The sequence below is a fragment of the Pinus tabuliformis genome, chromosome 6 (assembly GCF_031772625.1).
Source record: "Pinus tabuliformis cultivar Carrire ecotype Pingquan chromosome 6, CPIR1, whole genome shotgun sequence".
In the NCBI taxonomy this organism is placed as follows: domain Eukaryota; kingdom Viridiplantae; phylum Streptophyta; class Pinopsida; order Pinales; family Pinaceae; genus Pinus; species Pinus tabuliformis.
The window spans coordinates 917,798,391-917,812,032 of record NC_142292.1 but is presented as its reverse complement, the minus strand read 5'-3'; the positions used below and the strand labels follow the sequence as shown (position 1 = coordinate 917,812,032).

The window sequence follows — 13,642 nt, the reverse complement described above, 5'->3', positions numbered from 1 at the left end:
AGTATTGCTAATGCAAGCCAATAGTTGGATGCCACTTGGCCAACAACAAAAGCTCCTTGTGATAGTACAATGCAGAGGAAGAGTAATGCCCCTCCCGCTACACGAATGTAATCACAGTATTGTTGCAATCCTATATCTCCCATTTCCTTCTCTTCTTCTGCAATTAATTGCCCTATGTTAAAGGAAATATCTTCGACAATTTCTTCTCTAACCAGGGCACTTGCACTCTTCATCCTCGAAAGTTCTAATGGGCTTATGTCAGTTTGTTGAGATCCAACTAAAGCAGGAAAATTCATTGATTTGGCAGAAGTAATGGCTTCTTTATGTGCATTTACAAGTTGCTCCTGTTGTTAATAATTGCTCATAGTTCCCGGTTCTCCACCTTTCATGACCGGTGAACAATGTCACATGGTTCGGGTTTGAGTTCGGGTTCAACAATGATTAGGTTCGGTTTGAGTTCGAATTTTTTGATGATGTTCGATGAGGTTCGCCTTTAGGTTCGTGTGTATATATATATATATATATAAAATGAACTTAGGATAAAAATTAAAATACTAAGAATATATATATAATGAATTATAGGATAAAATAGTAAGAAATCAACATCAGTGAACATCAAAAATGTTATCACTCACGGACATGGAAACTACAAGGATAAAATTACAAGTTTGAGTTGTGACATGAAGTTATGAGTTTTGATCTGTGGACTTGGTCAATGGCTATGAGGTTCGATGAGGTTCGCGGAACCTTAAAAATTTTAAGGTTCGCCAAACCTTAAAAATTCTTAAGGTTCGCCAAAATTCGAACCTCAAGATTAAAGTTCGACGAACCTTGTGACATAGCCTGTGAAGATAGATGAAATACACCACCATATTCAAAACTCTAGAAGGAAAGTAACTTGTGAGAACCCATGACATTTCTTTCGTAAACTTAATTGTCTGATTAAGGGCATACAAGATCAACTATGTGCTTACTAGGATTCTATCGACAGCAGGAAGAAATTCAACTTGATGGGTGACTAATACTACTGTTTTCCTTGCCAACGCTCCCATCAAACAGTCCTACAAGTAATTTAAAATTTAAAATGTATAAGAATCATAGATCCAATCCCTATCATTCATTGTTTCAAAACTGAATAACAAATTTGATTCCCTTTATCCATCTCAAAGAGCTAAAAATCAAGCCTCAGGGAACCAAACAATTAATTCATGGAACAGAATGGTTTCTCACATTAAATAGAGTTGAAGCTGTATGAGCATCAACTGCACCGAAGGGATCGTCCAATAGATAAATGTCGGCATCATTATATAGCTCTAGCCAACTGAATCCTCTGTTTCTGTCCTTCACTCATATTTAAGCCTCTCTCCCCAATCTCTGTTATGTCTCCATGAGAAAAACTGTCTATATCCTTGTCTAATGCACAAGCTTTTATTGCTTTCTTGCACTGAATTTTGTCCATTGATTCCCCATATAGTATGTTATCTCTGACAGTCCCACTCTGAATCCAAGCTGTTTGTGCCACATAGGCAACACTGCCATATACTTGAACCTGCATGCAGTGCAATCAAAAAGTTTTAGAAAGGAAAAAAATCCTGTATAAGTATCTGTGCTGCAAAACACACTGTAGAAAGTGAAAAAAACTGCATCTAGAATCTTGTTAAACTATTGAATGGTTATTGCTGCTTAAGATTAGTTTATGTTCAACTTACATCTCCTGAATTTTTTAGGATTTCTCCAAGAATTGCATATAGCAGAGAAGATTTCCCTGATCCCACTTTGCCACAAATTGCTACCTTTTCCCTCTTTTTAATTTGTAGATTTATTCCTTTCAATATTGGTGTTGGCAGTGGAGACTCTGGATCCCAGCTGAGTATACCTTGATCAATTTCGATGGTATACTGGGATCCAGCGAGTGATTTCCTCACAACGGCATCTGGTCCCAGCTCATCATCTTGTAAGAACTTATCCAGATGATCTAGGGAGACTTTAACCTGAATTAATATAGCCAAAACGTCGGGTAGAAGGGCCACTGGCTCTTGTATGACATGGAATGTTGCAAGCACTGTTAATATGGTTGAGGAAGTTAAGGGTGGATCACCTATGATAGCACAGGCTGCAAAAACTTTAGATGCAGTAACGATGGGTGACATCCAGTAGAGTATTACACCATACGTTCTATTAAACTGTGCATAAGACAACCATTTGAACTTGACATCTCGGAGATTTTCTATCAACTCTTTGAATTTTTCTTCCCATGCTTGTAGTTTGATTATTTTCATACCATTAAGAATTCCAGATGTTACTCTGAGTCTTTCACCCTGTGCAATCATGAACTCAGCTTGGCACTTCTGGAGGGATTTTGCCAGAGGATTATTTAGAATGACAGTGAGAACGATGATTAGCAAACCTGGAACAGTTGCCCATCCAACTATAGCAAAAAGTATGCCAATTGCTACACACATTTACAAAGGGGCAGTCCAACCCCAATGCAACTACCATGGAAACTCTCCAAAATGATATGCATCCACAGCTAAGTAGTTTAAATTTCACCAGTGGCATGTCTTTGTCTTCCTAGACTTGACAGCCGAAGATGTTTCTGATAGACAGCTGCCATCAAGGCTGAACGAATTTGCATACCCGTATGTCTTGAATTGAAGTACCAATGCCTTTGAGAGGACTCTATGAGCTTAACCACAAACAAACCTCCAACGAGAATAATTTTTTCATATTTGAAAGATTGTTTTCTACCTGCAAATTGTACAAAGGACCGCAGAAACAGAGGTCCAGAAATTGTTGCTGATGATCTCATAAATGAAAATACTCCCATGACTACTGTATCTTTCCAGTAGCATTTTGATAATGCTTTCATTATTGTCTGTTTCCTTAATGGTTCTTGGTTTCTCTGAAGTTCCCATGCTTCTGCAAATGCTCTTTGAGTTGTGAATGCTTCATCTTCAGAGGGTAAATGCGGTATATCCTTGAGTTCTAATGTTTTTGAATAGCCTAGATGTAGTAAAGGATCCAACCATTTGAAAGTCAGACGATTCAGAATGCAAGCTTTACTCAATGGAGTAACTTTAGTATCGGCTGCAATTTCCTTTAGCAGGGGATCTGATAAATCCTTAGTGCTGATGAAGGTATGGCATCTAACAGCTTTGATAGCACAGAAAAATAGAAGAAAACAGTTTACCCATGTAGTAATATCTAGGATTGTATCAGCTGAGAACGTTTGAGTTGTGAAAACTTTTGCTATAGAGAAGGAGGCTAATACTGTTCCTAAAACAAATTCAGTGGTCCACCAGGTAATGGCAAATATGGCTGGTGGTTTCTTCAGATTAAACTTTAACGAAATAGCTACCACAACCCATGTCAATCCGGGAATGCAGTACAGAACTGACTTCTGCGTTTTGTTATTCAAACTTTCAAATATAATGTGTAATGCAAAACCAAAGTTTGCGAAACCAATAATGGATAATAAAAAGAAGGCAACTTCATTTATAGCTGGTCTGTTATCATATATACAAGAATATCTCGAACAATATCTATGAGAAATGATAAATATCGTGAGAAAAATCAAGGCAAAACAGAGATTGATTGCAGTGGTAAATAAATTCTGCAGGAATCCAGTTAACCATGTGATTGTGTTTCCTTGTAAAGAGCAATTGTTGAGGCAGTAATTTCCAAGAAGGAAACGGAAGCTGTAGGCCCATGAAAAAGTCCCTGCATTAGTTAAAACTTGAAAGTTAGATCATAGAGCTGAAATTTAAGAGACATTGTTCTAACAATACCCAAGTCATGTCAAAAGTCATAAGAGGAGTCACTTTTCATTTGAAATTAGACGGATTCTTCCATAAACTTTAAAAGCAAAAGAGAATAGATTCCAAAGTATCCATCACTCGTTTATCATATAATTTTTTGTTACTGTTTCACAAATATTGCATGCAAGTGGTTTATATTGAAGACTAATGATAGAGGGAGTTTAATTTACTATTTCACAAGAAGTTTGTGGAGTATGGATTATCTCGATCAGAGAGGAAAACACACCTTTCATAATGGACCAAGCCATATCTGACAGTCTATTTCTCTCCAGAATCGGTGATCTTCTGTTGCAAAGTTGAAAAGTTATTTAGTAAACAAAAATCTATAGCCAACAGGAAGCACAGCTAAATAGATTTTATACTAGTAGAAACTATTATAATTGACTGTTATTATTCACACACACAATTAAAACCAAAGAGGAAAGGGAAGAAAGAAAAGGCCGAGCAAGCAAGCATAATCCCCTCACAACCTATCAACGTGTTGTGGCCACCAACAACCCCCCTCCTTATTTAGTATTAGCAATAACACTAGATACGTGGGGACCCTTAGTAAAAAATTCAAAAGATTCAATTAAAACTCATGTATTTTACTCCTTAAGAAAACATCACATCTCGCAAAGAATGATAGTACATTTCCTTATGAGTAAAAATGATAAACTGCGAAAGTGCGGCGCGAATTCCATCGCATCGCATGCATTAAGAAACGCTCACATTGGAAAACTTTAAAAAATCGCCGATATCCGATATGCGATAGCGGATATTGCATATCGCAATGTCGCATGAAAAACACATAACCATTTAACAATTGTAACGATCTACGATTTTGCGATAGCACGATACTGCGATCCTCGGTTTTGCGATAGCGTGATCAAGCAACCCTGCGATAACACATCTTAATGAAATTTGCGATAATGCGATATGCGATGCGAATCACAGAAACATTCCATCGCAGATTTTCCCCGGCTCAACATTCAAGAAAAGCTTTCCATAAACCAAGAACTGGATACGCGCTTTAATGATAATTAATGAATGATACGCCAGTTGTTAATGAAAGACGGTTTTGTGTTTTTCGAAGAGTCAGTTCACGTCAGGTGGCATGTTTTTGTACATCCATAGAGCTTAAAGCTTTCTTGTCGATTTTTATTATCATTACTCTCTCCTCATGTGTGAACTGCAGGAACGAAAAACAGAAGTAACACAAAAACAATGTGCAGGAAGCCATGAAGGAAAAGGGTAAAACTCCAATGCTCAGAGACAGAGAAGAGATGCCCTCATAAACGGATACCACATGCAACAGAGCCGCAGATTCACAGAGCACTGCTGAGCTATCCATTACAGATCTTTCATTCACAACCATGGTTGAATGAGTAGTTGAACAATGCTGATATCAACAGGTGGTTTAACGCTCAAGGTCAGAAGCTCACGAAAGCAATATGTTTACAAATTTTGAAGCTTATACTCAGTGAAGGAAAAGGCACTAAAGGCGAAAAACGCATCAGAGAGGCCCGGATCAAAGAACGGAGGCAGTTTCCGATGCGCGATTAGTGCTAGGCAGTTTCCGATGCGCATCGCTGAGAAAATTGCTCAAAAAGCAAAGCCTCTAACTGCTCAGTCACTTGTAAGCCCGGAAAACGCAAGAAAGCAATGGTAAAGAACAAACTGGAAACATAAAGCTGAAAGAAGAGGCAGAAGCAATTCGAGGATTAACCAAGTGGAACTTGGATTATTACTGGGCATACACAGTAAATCCACATAGCCAGAGGATGACTCTCGAGTATATCATTGATTTCGCTGAAAAGATGGTGCCAGCTCTTACCATTTCTGTTTGCTTAGCTCAACCAAAAGCGGAAGACAATCAGCCGACTCTACCCAGGAAAATATTGAATGCTCGCAACATTAAGGAGCAAATGCAGAAATAGTTAGATATTAGATTTAATTTTTAGAAATAGTTTTGCTTAGAAAAAGGGCGGTCATTTAAACCGTATCCTGAATATGTGTAATTAAGTTATTTAGTTAGTGGTATTTAAACCCTTCTCATGCATTTAGAGAAGGGTCTAGAAATTTATCAAAAACTTGTCCTCAGAACATGCACTTTTGCACCCTCAGAGGAGGTTTTGGTGAATGAATGGATCAAGATTTGTTGATGTTTGCATTTGATATCTGCTAGTGATGTTGCACTTCTGTACTCTTAGTGGATGTTAGAGCAAGGAGAGATAAATCATTGTTGCTTGAAGCTTATGAGTAGGACTAGTCATAAATGGTACTTTTATCTCTTGACCATTTCTGCTTATATGTTAAAGTGATATACAGTTTTTAATTGTTTATGTATTATTGCATGAATGCTTGAGTTATCATTTGGCACTTTTGTACGATGATAGCTATTTCTTTATGCCTAATGTATGAATAGCTCATTATGCGATATGTTGTTCACAACTGTTTCGTCTAACTTTTTATGCGAAATGGTTCATCTTGATTGATTTCCTTTTTTATAATCGCTGCATGATCTTTATTACCAGTTGTTATTTGAAATCTCTTTAGATCGCATAATAGAATAATAACATCCCGGGTTAGTATAGATTTAGATGTGTTGTTTATTAGATTACAATAGCATAGAATTAGATTAAAAGTTTGAATTAGAATATCTTAGTTAGGAACTGTTAGATCAACAACATCAAATTCTACACACACACACTCATAGATTGGGAAACTGGTCCCATTATCCCCAATCGGACCCGCTATACCAAACGGATAAGGAGCTGCCAACCAAGGTCCGGACCAGGCAGGTATCCCCCTTGTTGTCGATCTGATTTTCGGGGCTTCAACACAAAGATAATGTTAGAGGGGAGGCCACTACCTCTAAACCAGTAATACAAGTATTTAGCAAACTGATATATAACAGCCAGACATAATAATAGCACCAAGAGATGATGTTCCTGACTAAGTGTGGATATTTGTATAACTTTCATACCCAGATATGAAAAAGTTGACTTTTATATGCATAGTGATTTACACCTGGTAAGATATATATAATAACCCCAAATCTGTTAATCCTGGATTTATTCACGCCTAGAATTGTTTTATCCTCTCCACATCTGGTGTTTTTTTCCCTCTCAACGTTGCTGCTAGTTTCACATGCAACTCTAATCAAATGCCAACGAAATTTCATGTACATTGCTATTGCTAAATATAATATGCTACATGAATACACACAGATTGTCTTATAAACAATTTGCATATATTTCTATAGTTTTTCATGAAGTCTGCTACAAGAACTATCTATATAAGAGCATCCTGGGATTATACCAATTGGTCGAAGTTCGATCTTCTCGGAGAAAAACCAATGCAGCGCTCTGATTCTCAGTCCTTTAGCAGATGAACAATCATGATCTCAGGGACGAACAACTATGAGCTCACACTGGCAAATCGTTTAAAGGATGGATCAAGAGACTAAATTTGGACTCTGTTAGAACACCAAACTCCAAGTCCAAACAGTTCTCCCATAAATATTACGGTGTTTACAATTACTTTGCTAGACCTCTTGGAAAAGAGAATCAAGCCAGACTCGAGAATTAATACATTGTCTAGACTCAAGATGCCATTAGTTGCCATCGTCAGCACTTCTGTAAACCAATTTGGAGGCTTCGTTCATGGGGATTACAAGTTCCCACATAAAAGTTTAAGCTGTAAATATCTATAAAATCCAAGAGGAAACGCGAGCAATTTTTTATGTTTTGAATGGATTCCATCAGCCAATTCAGATAAGACAATGTCCTTTCAGTCTCCACTCTCCATCTCTGACTTGTGTATAAAGTTTGAAGTTCTAATAAAATAAGAATTTGTGTGAATATACATAAAAAGTTGTGCCCTAGTTTAACTAGGAGGAATTGCTCGGAAAGTTATGGAAATTCTGGTCATATTTAAAGAAAATTCGGCAAGGATTTTTGTAAATCCAAGTTATAGTGGTTAAACTTCAAAATTTTATGTATCCAAGATGTTTTTGATGGTGCTGAATCTATTTCCACCATCAAAAACACTATTCAAACACTGCTTCTACAAGAGTTTTTGAAATTTTTTGCCTGAATTCCAACCACTTTTAACGGTCGCCCGGGCAATTCCTCCGCCTTGATAGACGACTCCAAAAGTTGTGGCTTATGTCAATGAAGCAGCCTATTTCAATGAACCACTCACCAGTTTCAAGACTTTTGGACTTTTTATTATTGGAAGAGCATCTACTCTACCTGCATAATGCAGTGAGCAGGGCTGACGGACAAGTTTACCTATGAATTTTACAAGTTGATATTAACTGACAATCTTACAATAACTTGAACCCCATCCCCAATCCTGACAATGATCATGACTGTGGTGGCAAGCAGAGTGTGGCTGTTCCTGGGAGATGTGAACAAAGATTGCATTAAACCCCAAGACGACAGCCCGGGTGGGACAGACTATTAAACTCCATTTTGACAGTCGTGGTGGGACATATATTGTACCTGGTAGATTCGGACATAGATTTCATTTGGCCTGGAATTTTTTTGTTTTTTAATGATGTATTTGACCGCTTATAAAAAAAAATAGCACGTAAACAATTCCAGCGTGCTTAGTTTAAAGCAGTGTTAAATTTGCTTGGAAAATAATGGAGATTTTCTCACAATTTTGATAAATTTAGCGGAATTTTTTTGGAAATCTGGGTTATAGATATGGAGCTTCAAGATTTGGGATGTCTAAAGATTTTTGATGATGCTGAATCTATTTCCACCATCAAAAACAAGATTCAAATACTCCAATTATCAGATCTTTGAAAAAAAAAACATATCCAATTCCAATGATATTTGGTCGTCCCATAAAATTTAATCCCCGCTAGACAACGCCATTACAGAGACATATTTGCTAAAATTATCAAATGGACTTTAATATTTCCATCAAAACCATCACATTTTTTAATAGGTTTCAATACTATATGGTTTGACTGAGACTTCTGCAGTTCCTTTTCATGTGGTTCTTGTCAGGTTAAGCACCTTGGTTTGAGTATTCACTTGAGATAGCAAGGAATTTTGCATGAGGAAATCTTTTTTCAGGAATTGAAGTTGCCTCTTTTTATGTATAGATTAGTTGTTATAGAGTTCAAGCTTTAAGATTTTGGGTGTTTTAAGTATTTTTGATGGTATTGAATCTATTTTTATAATCAAAAAACAATATTTAAGCACTCTTTGTTTTATAAAAAAATTAACAGTGTTCTTACAATTTTTTACCATCAAACAAATTTGAGACTTGGTAGACCATGCCCTTTATTTTTAAAATTGTATTTGACAGCTTATTAAAAAAATGAGCACGTCAACCATTACAGATACATATTTGCTAAAAGTATCAAATCAACTCTGGATCTATAACAATCCATTGATCTCTATCCACCAACAAATCCTTTGTCTTGACCTTCCACAACTCAAAACTCTTGTCCATTGAATTTCTAGATCTCTATATTTCCACTATTCGCCATCTCCTTTCACCGCAAGAATTGATCTCGCAAATCTCCCATTGTAACAGGGTCTACCATTGATCTGGAGGATCCAAAATATGTTCAAAGTTCCAAAAAAAATCTTAAAAATCAAAGTTGTCATATGCTTTTAAAACCAGCTTCATTGCGTAGATTTTGTCGTTGTAAATCCAACACAACTTGAATGGGAAAAAAAGGATATCGTATGACTACGTTACATTCAGTCAAAGTTTAGGTCCAAGAAAGGCAAAAAGTCAAAAGTCAAGAGGTGAAAGTCAAACTCAATGCTTAGGGTTCCACCAGTCAACGATCAACTAAGGGCAAAAAGTCAAAAGTCAAGAGGTCAAAGTCAACACTTCTGTAAATATGGCCAAATATATATGTTTTCAACCGTTGGACCAAACGGGAATTAATCCCGTGACTTATGCTCTTCAAACTCTACGTCTTACCATTCAGCGACAGTGGTGGGTCTTGTTATGATTATCCCAGCACTTATATTTGAATGGGAGTCGTCTAACGAGGCGGAGGAATTGCCCGGACGGTCAAAAGTGGCCGGAATCCGGGCAAAAAAAATTCAAAAAATCTTATAGAGGCAGTGTTTGAATCATGTTTTTGATGGTGGAAATGGATTCAGCACCATCAAAAACGTCTAGGACACCTAAAATTTTGAAGTTTAACAACTATAACTTGGATTTACAAAAATCCTTGCCGAATTTTCTCTAAATATAATTGGAATTTCCATAACTTTCCAAGCAACTCCTCTACCTCATTAGACTACGCGATTTGAATGGGATAATATTTATTATAACCAAAACAAAATGGCAGAGCCCACCACACCATATCTACCTCCACGCATATCGAAAATCCATGGCAACCAATAAATCCCATGCTATCGGGCCATAAATGAACGGCGGCTGTATATGCCCACCGTTCGATTTTGCTAAGGCCGAAATCAAACGGTGGGCATATACAGCCGCCATTCATTTATGGCCCGATAGCATGGGAAATATGGCTCGCCAAAATCCATGGGCCATAAACATTAATGTGATACGTTGTATGTGGTTTGGTGTGGGGTGGCAGGTCTTTTGACCCTGTCACCATAACCTTTAAAAAAATATTATGTGCTATATATGTAAAATATAGCACCTCCCATCGTATATCAAAGAAATCACCCAATTTGTGGATTAAACCTCTAACCAAGAGATTTATAAGCAATGCACCCAAGCATTGGGCCATATATTGGTTTTTTTTACAATTTATGGTGCCCATTCCTTTTGAAGTCGCAGCCAAGAGTGTTTTTGGCCTTTTGAGGCCATTTGGAAACTTTTTTAAGCATGGGAAGAGCCTAAACGAGGGTTTTGAGGCCTTCTGAATGCACTAGTAGCATTATTTTTATGATTTGGAGCTTAGATTTTGATGTACAAGCATTTTGATATTTTTTCATAAAGAGGCCTCCCCATTAAAGACCAATCCCGGAGACGTAGGCTTGAAGATAGTCGAACTTCGTTATCCACATGCTCATGTCATTTTCTCTTATGTGGTTTGTTGTTAATGTTTGTTTGCTGCAATATCCTTTCAAGTTTCCTATGTCAGTTAAATTGAGCTCTTTTTAATGGTGATTATAATTACATGTAAACACTTTTAAAAAGTTTATGAACCAGTATCAATTTTAATAGGGATTTCAAATCAGGTAGTATCAGAGTGGGTTATTGATAGTTTGGTTTAAGTGTGCATGATCACCAGGAGCAAGTCAAGGCGTGGTGAAGGAGAACTTGTTGAAGGAGATCCAAAAGTTGGCTTGAGAAGAAGGACAACTCTAGGAGAAGTGATGGTTGAAGAAAGAAGAGGTGATCATCCTTTCGGATATGATGCAGGCTTTGTGGATGTTTTCATGACATTGTGATCCATAGTTGAGGAGATGTACCATGAATTTAAAAAGTCGAAAGAGGAAGATAAACCTAAAGATGAGGAATTCTAGGCATCATTGTTGGGTGTGGAGCCTGATTATCTTCTATATTCAAAGGTATTGCCACATTGGACCCCAGTTCGAAATGGGGGCGGCAACGCCGCCCGTAAAATATTCGCTGCAGGGGGGGTCCAGACCTTTGGGAGCCCCCCCCTGGCGGGGGGTTTCGAGGGCAGTGCCCCCGAAGCTAAAAACAACTGTAAAATTGCCTTGTAAAAGTATAGTAATTTCTAGTCAATCTGGGCCGTTCATTAGGCGGATGATCTGACAGTAGAACTTATGTTTAGTTTAGGGTTTTCTGCCCTAGAAGGCAACCCCTCTCTTTGTATGAGGGCATTGTATTTGAGGGTGCATAATAGATGTGTATTCTGTGAGCGAGAAACAGAGAGGTGAGACTGTGAGAGAAAACAGAGGATATTACAGCGGATCTGCTATAGGTTGTGTCTCTTCATTTTGCTGGATAATAGAAAGGAAGGATTGGTTGTTCGGGTGGACGTAGCCCAAACTGGGTGAACCACGTATATCTGTGTCTCTCTTGTTTTATGCATTTTCTGTGTCTATATTTCTGCAATATTTTATGTGTTCCATTGCTCCATAATATATAATTTTCTAACAATCACATTCACAAAAGCCTAAATATGAAGGACCATCTAATTCAAGGAAAAAGAGAGAAATTGATGATGATAAAAAGATCATTTCTATTCTCTTTTTGGTGGTCAACCTGAATCGTCTCCTCAAAAACCTTTGCTTAAATTGGATGTGAAATTCGACTTACCAATGTATAATGGTGAAATCGATGTTGAGAAACTTGATAACTGGATTAGACATATGGAGGTGTATTGTAGTGTGCAGTAGATTTCTGACAATGTGGTTAAGATTCGGTTGGCTTCAGTTCGTCTAGAAGGCACAACACTCATCTGGTGGCAGAGTAAGTTACAACATGGGACTCAACAGATTGGTAAGATTTTTCCATCATGGCATGATTTTGTTTTTGCACTTAGAAAGCAATTCTACCCGTTGGGATATAAGGAGAAAGCCTTAATAAAATGGAAAAGTATTAAAGTTAGGAGAGGACAATCAGTGTAGGAATACATAGATGAATTTAACAAGAAGGCGCTATTGCTTGATATTCCCTTACATACACAAGAAACTCTAATGAAATATATAGGAGGATTACATGAATATATTCACAATATTGCATTCATGTTTAGTCCTACTAACCTAGATGAAGTAGGAAAATCTAGAGTTGGTGTATCATTGGAACCAGTGTCCAAAAAAAAGCGCAAAGGAAAGGGAAAAGCCAAGAGGACAAATTCCATTAATATGGAAGAGGAGAAGCTCTCTTGTAAGCATTGCAAGAAGGAAGGGCATGATGAAGAACATTCATGGAAACTACACCCTCACAAGCGACCAAAGTGGTCTATAGGAAAGAAGGGTAAGAAAAAAGTTGCAGCCACAATAACACCAACAAATTTGGGTTCAGAATCAGGCGATGGGGCTCAAATTGCAATAGATTTGGCAACTAAATCTGATGATGGTATTGATTTTGATCATTATTGTGATAAGAAGAGATGCAAGTTATTTCACATAAGGGTCATTATGAAGAACAATATGATCGACCCTTTGATTATTAGTGGATCTCAAGTTAACTTAGTTTCTGAGGAAGTGGTTAAGCATTTGGCATTAAAAACGAAAATGAATCATAAACCTTGTACGTTGAATCAGATGAGTAAAAGTCATAAGTTGCAAGTAACTAAGCAGTGTGTGTTACAATTTGCAATTACATCTCAATTTGTGGATAAGGTAACATGTGATGTAGTACCACTAGATGCATGTGGGATGGTCTTAGGTAGTCCATATTTATATGATCAGAAAGAAATCTTCTACAGGGAACAAAATCAATATCACTTGTTTAAAAGGGGAATTGAATATATTGTGCATTCTCGTCCTATAAAGGTAAATGAATCTTTTCAAACAGTGGAACAATTAAAGAGGCAACTTATGCAATTAAAACTATGTTTGTACCATCAATGACACTTAATCAGAAAAACAAATCAGAAAAATGTGCTTAAGGAATCAAAAATTGTACAACAAGTATCGATCCATGATAAGTCGAGTTGTGTTCCAGTTATGAAGAGTCAGCAAGGTGCAATTTCATTTATGTTAGTATGTTCAATGTTGTTATTCACCCTGTTTATATTCAGCAATATGTGGTTGATAACAACAAACATGGATGTAGATATGGATGGAAAATGGAACATTGTGCTTTGCAATTTTTATGTGGTATTAATGATTGTGTTGATGAGTAACATATATAGATTCAGAACAAGTTGTTCCAATGATACCAGGCAGGTGGACAGACATTGT

The 13,642-nt window shown here is 37.2% G+C and overlaps 1 protein-coding gene across 1 annotated transcript in view; it reads right to left on the bottom strand.

Moving 5' to 3' along the window:
- Window positions 1–1,303: 1,303 nt before the first annotated feature.
- LOC149261933 (ABC transporter C family member 8-like) overlaps window positions 1,304–13,642 on the bottom strand; it is a 29,799-nt gene continuing 17,460 nt past the window's right edge. The window contains exons 2-4 of the mRNA XM_089372371.1: window positions 2,638–3,506; window positions 1,710–2,452; window positions 1,304–1,549 (exon numbers count right to left, since the gene is read on the bottom strand). Coding sequence (XP_089228497.1) covers window positions 1,304–1,549; window positions 1,710–2,452; window positions 2,638–3,506 — 1,858 coding nt within the window. The remainder of the gene's footprint in view (window positions 1,550–1,709; window positions 2,453–2,637; window positions 3,507–13,642) is intronic.